Source organism: Panulirus ornatus, chromosome 9 (genome assembly GCF_036320965.1).
Source record: "Panulirus ornatus isolate Po-2019 chromosome 9, ASM3632096v1, whole genome shotgun sequence".
NCBI lineage: Eukaryota > Metazoa > Arthropoda > Malacostraca > Decapoda > Palinuridae > Panulirus > Panulirus ornatus.
The window spans coordinates 25,915,736-25,928,003 of NC_092232.1; the positions used below are offsets into that span (position 1 = coordinate 25,915,736).

Here is a 12,268-nt window from a genome sequence, read left to right on the forward strand (position 1 = left end):
GTAAGACTTAAAAGACTACACAGTAAAACTTACCTCACAACGTCATAGTGATGTATTACATTTTAGCTTGTGATTGTCATTCTTTGCTTTGGAAATTATCAACTTGCCCCCAAAGTACTGAGAATTTATTCACATTTTATGTGTAGCCTACTTTCATCAGTTTAAGACAAAGGTTTGTTACTACAGTGTTTTTTAATGAAGCTGAGAATTTGCAAAAAACTGGCTTGATCTGATATTCTTTTTGTCACTTCTTGATGTTTTTGGAATGGCACCCTCCCAGATGAGAAGTGTTAGCTTAGTTTGGGTTCTTTGATTGGGCAGTCCTTCATAAGCTTGGTAGAAGATGCCTTTTAGCTCTGCTTAGTTAAAGGGTGAAACCTGTTTCTTTTAAACTGAAAGTACATTGCACTACTGCTTTGCAATACTCTTAATTAGAAAAAAAGTTAAAAACTTTATTTGTAAGATTTGAACCTGAGTCACCTAAAGCGAATTAGTGAATTGTTTTAAAGAATGAACATCAGAATGATGTTACTAACTTACATATTTTTTCAGTGTGTCAAGAGCAAGTCAGTAACAGACCTGGCTGAAGCAACAGCTGACCCTGCACTTGACCGTGTGGTGACTTTAGACCCCCCACCTGTAGCCATGGGTCAGGAAGCACCCCCTGAACCAGCACTGCCCTTGGAGGGTGCAGTAGGTGGGGGTGAAGGCCACCAGGAGGAGGGAGCAATTGGAGGAGCAGTGGGAGGTCTACAGAATCCTCCTCAGCCATCTAATGAATCATACCCAGAGGTAAGGTATAATATTTTGCTTGTGATTCTAAAAGTAGTATTGTTTGTAGCCTTCAGACTTGAAGGTATCTCATGAAATTTTTTAAAAGAATTTTTTTTAATTTATCTTGTTTTTAAAATTCATTATGAATGATTTATCCATGATGATTGTTATTAACATGAACTGAAGATGTAGTTTTTTGATTCTTGAAGTTTTCAAGAATATAGTCAAGATTATTTCATTCCTTTCATTTTGATACACTCACTTTCTTTGATATATTTTTACCGTTGATAATCAGCAAGCACCGTTATGTATATTCGTCTCCCAGTCTCAGTAAACAGTACTTGCCAAGTAAGCAAATTCATGCATATTTGTGCTGTTCTTTACATGTTCCCTAATTCTGTCCATTCTCTTAATGTTTATCTTATCCCATTCACTTCAAGTCATTTCATGTAGATATATATTCTATTAATTTTATTCTCTTTATCCATTCTTTATTTAAGATACAACCACCCAAACAGCTTTCTTCTTGGTATCATGACTTTCCTCACAGTTCCCATATCTTACGTACACCATAATTTTAGCCACAAGTAGAACGTTCATGGTCATTTATATCATTTTGCTCTTTTCTTTACTTCATTTTGTTCTCGTACCTAAGTCTCAGTGGTGCACATTAGAGTGAGTTATACCATCATTCCAACATCTTTTCTTCCATTTTCAAATGATTTGTTCTTTTACAGATACTTTCTCAGTAGCAAAAATGGGTATAAATTTGCATCATTTGCTAGTCCCCATATCTGTAGCACAATGAACCAAATAGATCATTTTACCAAAAGCTTCAGCACTACAGTTCACAATCTTTCATACTAGATCCCCTTTCATAGATAGACCATCACTTACTTTATACATTTCAGTATAGTAATTCACCTTAGATTTACCTCTTCATCTTTATCAATTCTTCTGCATGAAATGAATTTTTCCATCATATTTGGATTATATAATGCCTTAGTGCTAGAATCATTTTTAAGTACTGTACAAGATTTTGTAAAATGCTCGTCAAGCTCTAGAAAATGCATGGAAATCAACTCTTTTACTGTCTATATGTATGTGTGCTGTATGCCATCTCCCTCCATCCCTTAAGGTGGATCAAGCAAAATCTTTATGCATATTTAACTTTTCATGACCTCATACACACTTGCATGCTGACACCCCATTCACCCTCATACTTTCTCATTTCTCCTCAACTCATAATCTCATCCCTTTCATCCTTTCATCAAACTCATACGCTGCCTCTTCATTCTTTCCTCTTGCCGATGCTAACTCTGAGCTCCGTACATGATTCTATGAGCCTTTCATCTTTATTCCATATTTCCCACTCATATTGTTTCATTAACATGTTTTTTCCATACAGCAAAGGGGCAGAACTTTTCATAACAGACTTCATGCCTGCAGCCTCCTACCCTTATTTCTTGTGATTTTCATCAAGAGATTAAGCTATTTGCTTATCTTTTAAATAGTTTTGATATGTCAGGCTTTATTCTACTATTTTCTGTTTTAAATGGACACACCAGATATTGAAATCTGTAACACTCTATATCTCCCACCTTTCAGCATTATCTTATAATCCAGAGTCACTGTGGATCAGGGAAGAAAATGAGAAAAAAATTGTGTAGGGAAATATTAGAATGAAATGGAAAGCATCAGATAGTTATGAGGGAATTTTATTATGAACAGTCAAAGCTTAGATGTTATGAAGTCTTGCAATGATTGCTGATCATTTTAGTGATGCCAACCTGTGCAAGGAACTCCATTTTTACCTGTTGATTGGTTACCAAACTTCCAGATAACTGTCATAATGTTCCTAGAGTTAGCATAGTTCAGAAAGACTTGAATTACTGACTCAGAATTTCCTGATACCAGAAATGATAATATTGACAAAATTGGCATATTTTAGGTAATCACATATCATCAGCAGGATTCCCTTAAGTTATAACCAAAGTTTACTTAAGTTTAGGAAGAACAAAGGTGGCAACTAACACAGCTATAGTGAGGCAGTGATATTGAGAGTAATATTTGGACAAAGTCTGATGTACCTGTTTTGATTAAGAAAAACACTTATATTCCAAGAGACTAATATGAATTAGCCACTTCTGCTAGGAACAGATAGAGCACCCATGTTGAATTAGGTGGCTTCATAGCAAGTAATTTCAAAGTACTGTTATTCTTTGGGTTTCAAAATGTGTACAGAGCTATTATTTGCTTACATCTAATGTGCACATCATATATCTTTTCCAAGTGATGTTGTAGGACAGTAATATTGTACAGAACTACAACTACGGAAAATCAAATAACCATGTAGACTTACTCCAGAACAATAGTATGGGATGTGATTGTAACACGTTGATATTTGATAAAACTTTCTGTACTGACATACTGCTGGAGGATTTATTTATTTATTTATAAGTACCCCAGGACCAGCTTCAGTGAAAAAGCCTCAGTGTTACCAAGGACCATTCTAAAAGCTCATACAGTCCAAGGCTGTGCCCCATCCAGTTGCAAGGAAATGTAGACTCCTGTAGAGTGATAAGTTCTTTGATGAGACTGCACTCCCAGTTATACAGCCTCTTTAAAGGTAGTTTTTCACTAGTGGTGTCACCTTTTGTGGGCTGAGCCCAGCAGCACCCTACAGAAGGATCAGATGGACACATTAGTTCAATTCTGGAAAGCTTATGAAGTTGTGACAAGATTTCTAGGAAGTCAGTTTGATTAGTGACACAGTATAGGCCTTGAATAGCTTGTTAGGTGCCTCAAAGAATAGCCAAGCTAACCTGGATCATGATAGACAAAGGAAATTTTTTTTTATTACACCAATAAATCCAAAAAACAAATACCGTATTTCCTGGTGTAAAAGACACACTTTTCCTAGAAAGTGTCACCTAAAGTTGCACTCAGTGTAATATTTTGAACGTTTAACTCGGCTTCCTCTACAAGTAATGTTGCTGGTAGGAGCAGCCATTGTTTTGAATTGCAGATGGATCAAAATATCAGCTATTATTTATTTTCATTGTATACAGCAAAATGTCTTTAGATTGGAATGTTTGGGACCAAGCATTTTTTTTTAACGGAGGCCCCATTCTTGGACAAAAGTCCGCATCAAGGCTGGGCCTTAATTGAAATGGAGAGATTATGAAAGGGAAAAAGAAGAGACGAGAAATTATTTATGAACTTTTGGGGGAGTGAAAAATGTCTTAAAATGAGCCAGGTCATAGTTTTTGGAAAAGACATGAGAAGCTAGAGAGTTCCAAAGCTTACAGGTGAAGGGAAAGAAACGGTTATCAAAACTGTCCACCATAGAATTGCCAGTGGCCATACAGTAATTATGTGATGCAGGAGCTTGCCAAGTATTGTGTGGTATTGCTAGTGGTGGAGGTATGCAAGCAACCAGCTCCTGGGAGCAAACACCAAAGTAATACCTATAAAAGAGGGAAAGTGAACCAGCATTGCAGTGTAGGGCAAAAGGGTCAAGTTTGGAAGTTAGCCTTGGATATTTTAAAAGTCAGACTGCTTTCAACTCAGCTTTGTCAAGTAAGAATGCAGAGCTAGAACCACATCAGATGGGAGGGCAGTACTCCATACAAGGACGTATCAATCCTTTGTATGAATGGAGCAACTGTTGAGAAGAAAAGAAGTTTCATCATTAAACAGGACACCCAGTATCTTAGAGGGAGAATTAGCTGTTTCCAAAATGTGAGGTTTCCAAGAAAGTGTATGTTACGGTGATACAAGTATGTTCATCGAATCAAGAGGTGAAATTACAGAACCATGAAAGAAGAGACGAGAGTTGTAAAGAGTTTTCAATAGAGATGAGTAGCAACTGGGTTTTGGAGACATTAAACTTAACAACATTTTGTGTATCCCACTGACATATCCAGTCCAGGTATGAGTTTGTTGAGGAAACTGTGTCAAGACAAAATGCAGATCAAGTGAGAGAAGAGCAGAATTGAAGGATGTGGATGAATGTAGTGTTAAGTCATCAGCATATGAGTCCATATAATCATTTTTGGAAGAGAGGTAATCATTAAAAAAAAGGAGAAAAAGCATAGGGGAACAGGACAGAACCTTAAGACTGCTGCTTTTGGAGATAGAGGGAGGCTAATCCATCAACAATCACAAATTGATCGCCAAAAGAGGAAGCTAGAGATGAAGGAGCTGAGTGAAGGAGGGAAATCAAAAGAGGGAGCTTAGACGTGACACCCCAGTGCCGTGTCCTGTCAGAAGCTTTGGATATGTCAAGGGTAACTATATGTGACTCCCCAAAATCTTTCAGGGGTGATGACCAGACATTAGTGAGATAGGAAAGAATATCACCAGTGGATCTTGCCTTACAAAAGCCATGTGGTGATCAGAGAGAAGACAGAGTTTTGAGGTGTTTGAGGATATGGGAATTGAGGAGGTATTCAAAGACTTCAGAAATGGTAGATGTCAAAGCAATAGGACGATAGTTAGAAAGGTCAGAACGGTCAACCTTGTTAGGGACTGGATGTATCAAGGCATGTTTCCAAGGAGAAGGAAAAGTTTTGGTTTTTATACAGAAGCAGACCATTTGAGCAAGCACAGGTGGAAGTTTAAAGGCACACTCTTTCAGTACATGGGAATGGATGCCATCAAGGCTGTAATCCTTGCTTGTGTTCAGAGAGAGAAATGCTTTAGGGACTGTCTGGAAAGAGATTTTGGGGGGAATAGGATTAGTAAGAGGAGCATCAGGGGGTGAAGGAATGTTAAGAGTAATCAAAGGTGAAATTAGAGGAGGAACAAGAGATTTGCTTTGTCTATGGGAGAGATAGTAGTAGGACAGTCAGAATGGAAAAGTGAAGGAAAGGTAGAGCAACAGAAGTTGTTAAAGATGCCCATGGCTAAAGACCAGAGAAACCTCTCATTTGATGATGAGGAAAAGTTATTGTACTTCCTTTGAATAAAGTAACACTTTGTCTGATGGATGACATATTTGCACTAGTTACATGCAGTGGTAAAAGCTGATTGGGAGCCAGTGGAAGGAGAGTTTTGCAAGCCTGATATGCCTGATCCCTTCCCCTAATGACCTCAGAACAGGAATGGTTGAACCATGGACTGGAAGAATAGGTTGTCTTGGAGGAAGAAGGGATAAATGCTTCCACTCCTGATACAGTAACCTTTGCTGTGATTAGCGGAGACAGAAGCATCACCTCATAAGACAGAAAGTCAGAAAAGAAGTTACGTAATGTATTCCGGTCAGCTTTGTTGAGGTACCAGTGTTTATGCTTAGAAGGGGCTGCTGGAGGAGAAGCCATTAAGATAGATACATTTATGAGGATGTGACCAGATGAACCAACTGGGAGCAAGATCGCGTAGTTACAGCTGGGTGGACTAAAAGTGGAAAAACAGATCCAGAATAATAGGCGAGTGGTCACAGCAGTCAGGAATATGGGTCGGGTGGGAGATGATTTAAATCATTGAGAATGGAGATTGTGAGGGCTTCCTTTCCTCCACCATCTGTATGGGAGGAATTCAACCATTCTCTGTGATGAAAGTTGAAATCTCCTAAGTATGGGATGCCAAAGTCTTACAGTGGGAGTTTAGATAGTCAAAGAAAGGTATAAGATTTGTGGAATTAGTAGAGCAGTAGGTGAAGTGGAGGGAAATTGTTATAGTTAGGAAACAGACCTTGAGCCACATAACATCAAAGTTTGAGGACTCATGGTCCTTGAGGTGTGCAACAGATTTGTTGGCATTGGAGTAAGTGCAAATGCCACCTTTGAAACAGAATTGTGAGTGCAGATTATACTTGGATAGAAAAAGAGACAAGTGAGAACACCTTTAGACAACTATAAGTCAGAGAGAAGTAAGATAGTAGGAGAGGTACTAGACAGATGGTGTTCAACAGAGGGGATGTTATATGAGAGACCACAAACGTTGATATAGTGAATTGAAAAAGAGGAAGGTGCAACAAAGGTAAAGGTTGTGGGAGGGACCAAGTACTGCTGTCAGAGCCCTCCCTCTCATTGTCAGTAGAGTCAGGCAGAAACCCAGAGATTCGAAGCACCTCATGGTATCAGGGACTAGGGGCCATAGATTTGATGGACTCTATCATGATTATGCTTAAAAATGTATGAGTGGACAGGAGTTGACAAGAGTACTTATGTTATAGATTTGTGAAGTTTGAATAGGTGTATGGTGCTTGAAGGGGATGATGTCAGGACTAGCCCAGCTGTACCATTTTGATGAGACAGAAAGTGAGATCAGCATTCCTAACAAGGAGATATATGTTGTTCTGGGCACCACTCTAATGCTTCATAATCAGGATGGTAGTACCCTGGATTACTTCAAGAGTAGTGGATGTGATATTCCTTGGAATTAGCTGGGGTATTTGGAGGGGCCAGTACACTACTACCTGAGACCTCACTCTCACTGATAGCATAGTCAGACAAGAAAGTGTAGTCAGAGGAGTATACTCTAAATCTGCATGTGTCATGAGAAGGGCCATTACTCTACTACCTGAGCCCTTCCTCTTGCTGGCAGCAGTCACACATGCATGTGATCTTTAAAATCCACAAAATACCCACTCCAAGATTTTGCACCACCTTCTGAAAGAGTAACAGTTACTTACTTATTTACAGGCCTTAATGTCCCCAACATATATTTCAACCTTAGATTTGAATTCAGCATGTAAAATAGTCCTTACACTGAGGTTTTCAAGCAAATTTATTACCCTCAGAAAATACCAAAAATTACTAGAAATTTTGTCCCAAAAAATCTTTTTGTTTTATAACTGAAATATGACATTTTGAAATGCTTCTATATTATTATATTATTCTACTTTGTTGCTGTCTCCCGCGTTAGCGAGGTAGCACAAGGAAACAGACGAAAGAATGGCCCAACCCACCCACATACACATGTATGTACATACACGTCCACACACTGCACTTATACATACCAATACATTTCAACATATACATATATATACATACACAGACATATACATGTATACACATATGTACATAAATCATACTTGCTGCCTTTATTCATTCCCGTCGCCACCCCACCACACATGGGATGACAACACCCCCCCCCCCCACATGCGCATGAGGTAGCGCTAGGAAAAGACAGCAAAGGCCACATTCGTTCACACTCAGTCTCTAGCTGTCATGTATAGTGCACAGAAACCACAGCTCCCTTTCGACATCCATGCCCCTCAAAACTTTCCATGGTTTACCCCAGACACTTCACATGCCCTGGTTCAATCCATTGACAGCACGTCGACCCTGGTATACCACATCGTTCCAATTCACTTTATTCCTTGCACGCCTTTCACCCTCCTGCATGTTCAGGCCCTGATCACTGTAAAGATTTTTCACTCCATCTTTCCACCACAAATTTTGTCTCCCACTTCTCGTTCCCTCCACCTCTGACACATATATCCTCTTTGTCAATCTTTCCCCACTTATTCTCTCCACTCTTTGTCAATCTTTCCTCACTCATTCTCTCCATGTGACCGAACCATTTCAAAACATCCTTTTCTGCTCTCACAACCACACTCCTTTTATTACCACACATCTCTCTTACCCTTTCATTACTTACTTGATCAAACCACCTCACTCCATATTGTCCTCAAACATCTCATTTCCAACACATCCACCCTCCTCTGTACAACTCTATCTATAGCCCACACCTCGCAACCATATGACATTGTCGGAACCACTATTCCTTCAAACATACCCATTTTTGCTTTCAGAGAAAACGTTCTCGCCTTCCACACATTTTTCAACACTCCCAGAACTTTCGCCCCCTCTCCCACCCTATGACTCACTTCCGCTTCCATGGTTCCATCTGCTGCCAAATCCACTCCCAGATATCTAAAACGCTGTACTTCCTCCAGTTTTTCTCCATTAAAACGTACTTCCCAATTGACTTGTCCCTCAACCCTACTGAACCTAATAACCTTGCTCTTATTCACATTTACTCGCAGCTTTCTTCTTTCACACACTTTACCAAGCTCAGTCAATAGCTTTTGCAGTTTCTTACCCGAATCAGCCACCAGCGCTGTATCATCAGCGAACAACAACTAACTCACTTCCCAAGCTCTCTCATCCACAACAGACTACACACTTGTCCTTCTCTCCAAAAATCTTGCATTCACCTCCCAAACAACCCCATCCATAAACAAATTAAACAACCATGCAAACATCACGCACCCCTGCCGCAAACCGACATTCACTGAGAACCAATTATTTTTCTCTCTTCCTACTGGTACACATGTCTTACATCCTCAATAAAAACTTTTCACTGCATCTAACAACCTGCCTCCCACACCATACATTCTTAATACCTTCCACAGAACATATCTATCAACTCTATCATATGCCTTCTCCAGATCCATAAATGCGACATAATCCATTTGCTTTTCTAAGTATTTCTCACGTTCATTCTTCAAAGCCACACTTCCTCTACCACTTCTGAAACCACACTGCTCTTCCCCAATCTGATGCTCTGTACATGCCTTTACCCTCTCAATCAATACCCTCCCATATAATTTCCCAGGAATACTCAACAAACTTATACCTTTGTAATTTGAGCACTCACCTTTATCCCCTTTGCCTTTGTACAGTGGCACTATGCAAGCATTCTGCCAATCCTCAGGCACGTCACCATGGGTCATACATACATTAGATATCCTTACCAACCAGTCAACAACACAGTCACCCCCTTTCTTAATAAATTCCTCTGCAATACCATCCAAACCCACTGCCTTGCCAGCTTTCATCTTCTGCAAAGCTTTTACTGCCTCTTCTCTGTTCACCAAATCATTCTCCCCAACCCTATCACTTTGCACACTACCTCGACCAAAACACCTTATATCTGCCACTCTATCATCAAACACATTCAAAAAACCTTCAAAATATTCAGTCCATCTCCTTCTCACATCACCACTACTTGTTATGGGAGGGTATTAATTGAAAGAGTGAAGGCATGTACAGAGCATCAGACTGGGGAAGAGTAGTGTGGTTTCAGAAGTGGTAGAAGATGTGTGGATCAGGTGTTTGCTTTGAAGAATGTGTGTGAGAATTACTTAGAAAAACATGGATTTGTATGGAGCTGGAGAAGGCATATGATAGGGTTGATGGGGATGCTTTGCGGAAGGTCTTACGATTATATGGTGTGGGAGGTAATCTACTAAAAGCAGTGAAAAGTTTTTACCAAGGATATAAGGCATGTATACGAGTAGGAAGAGAGGAAAGTGATTGGTTCCTAGTGAATGTCAGTCTGCAGCAGGAGTGTGTGATGTCCCCATAGTTGTTTGATTTGCTTATGGATGGGGTGGTTAAGGAGGTAAATGCAAGAGTTTTAGAGAGGGGCAGGTATGCAGTCTGTTGGGGATGAGAGGCCTTGGAAGTGAGTCAGTTGTTGTTTGCTGATGATACAGCGTTAGTGGTTGATTCGAGTGAGAAACTGCAGACATTGGTGACTGAGTTTTGAAAAGTTTGTGAAAGGGGAAAGTTGAGAGTAGATGTGAATAAGAGCAAGGTTATTAGGTTCATTAGCGTTGAGGGACAAGTTAATTGGGATGTATGTTTGAATGGAGAAAAATTGGAGGATGTGAAGTGTTTTAGATATCTGGGAGTGAACTTAGCAGCAAATGGAACCATGGAAGCAGAAGTGAGTCACAGGATGGAGGAAGGTGCAAAGGTTCTGGGAGAGATGAAGAATGTTTGGAAGGAGAGAATGTTATCTCGGAGAGCAAAAATGGGTATGTTTGAAGGAATGATAATTTCAACAATATTATATGGTTGTGAGGCATGGGCTATAGATAGGATTGTATGGAGGAGGGTGGATATGTTGGAAATGAAATATTTGAGGACATTATGTGGTGTAAGATGGTTTGATCGAGTAAGTATTTAAAGGGTAAGAGATATGTGTGGAAATAAAAAGAGTGTGGTTGAGAGAGCAGAAGATGGTTTGTTGAAATGGTTTGGACATACAGAGAGAATGAGTTAGGAAAGATTGACAAAGAAGATATATGTGTCAGAGGTGGAGGGAACAAGACGTGGGAGACCAAATTGGAGGTGGAAGGATGGAGTGAAAAAGATTTTGAGCGATTGGGGCCTGAACATACAGGATGGTAGGAGGCTTGCAAGGAATGGAGTGAATAGGAACAATGTGGTATACAGGGGTTGACGTGCTATCAATGGACTGAACCAAGGCATGTGAAATATCTGGGGTAATCCATGGAAAGGAGTGTGGGGTCTGGATGTGCATAGGGAGCTGTGGTTTCTGTGCATTACACATGACAGCTAGACACTGAGTGTGAACAAATGTGGCCTTTTTTGTCTGTTTTCCTGGTGCTACCTTGCTAACGCAGGGGGAGTGATGCTATTTCCTGTGGGGTGGGATAGTGCCAGGAATGGATAAAAGGCAAGCAAGTATGAATATGTACATGTGTATATATGTATGTGTATGTATTATGTATATGTATGTGTATGTATGAGCATTTATATAAATATATGTGTATATAGGTTGATGCGCCATTCTTCATCTTTTTTTGGCACTATCTCGCTAATGCAGGAAACAGTGATTAAGTCGAATGATAATAATAAAAGAAAATATGCAGGCAATATTTTAATCCAAAAACCTTGTTTTAAAGATGAAAAATAACGGAATGAAACACTTTTGTACTTGAAATGATCATGGAACATGTCTCATAATGTTTCCCCAAACCAACAGATCCCCAATGAATACAAACCGAATAATCACAGAATCTTCTGAAAGAGTAACCATTGATTACTAATCTACAGATTTTAATATCCTCCAACATATATTTCAACCCCAGATTTGAATTTAGCATGAAAGATTGTCCTTATTGTAGGTTTTCAAGCAAATGTATAACACTTAAGAAAATACCAAAAATTGCAGGGAATTTTTTTGCCCAGAAATCTTTTTGTTTTGAAATTAAAATGACATGATGAAACACTTCATGATGAAACACTTCTATCCTTGACATAATCTCAGAAAATATCTCAAAATGCTTTCCTAAGCCAACTGATACCCAATGAATATGAAATGAATAATCACAGAATCTTCTAAAAGAGTACCATTAATTGCTTATTAACAGGCCTTATTGTCCTGCAACATATATATCAACCACAGGTTTGAATTCAGCATGAGGATCATCCTCATTGTGAGGTTTTCAGGCAAATCTATTACCCTCAAGGAAATACAGAAAGTGCAGGTTCAGGGAACTTGTAGCCCAAAACATTGTTTTATTATTAAAATATTACAAGATAAAATGGTTCTGTACTTGAAATAATCTTGGAAAATATCTCATAATGCTTCTCCAAGCTAACAGAAACCCAATAAATACAAACCGAATAATCACAGAATCTTCTAAAAGAGTAACTATTAATTACTTATTTTAGGCCTTAATGTCCCCAACATATATTTCAGACCTAGAATTGAATTCGGCAAT

The 12,268-nt window shown here is 39.2% G+C and overlaps 1 protein-coding gene across 4 annotated transcripts in view; it reads left to right on the forward strand.

Annotated features, from left to right (window-relative positions):
- The window catches only part of mri (BTB/POZ domain-containing protein mrityu), a 550,707-nt gene that overhangs the window by 350,556 nt on the left and 187,883 nt on the right, over positions 1-12,268 (forward strand). For all 4 annotated transcript variants that reach the window (XM_071664898.1, XM_071664899.1, XM_071664897.1 and 1 more), the window contains one exon: positions 553-792. In XM_071664898.1, the coding sequence (XP_071520999.1) occupies positions 553-792 (240 nt within the window). The remainder of the gene's footprint in view (positions 1-552; positions 793-12,268) is intronic.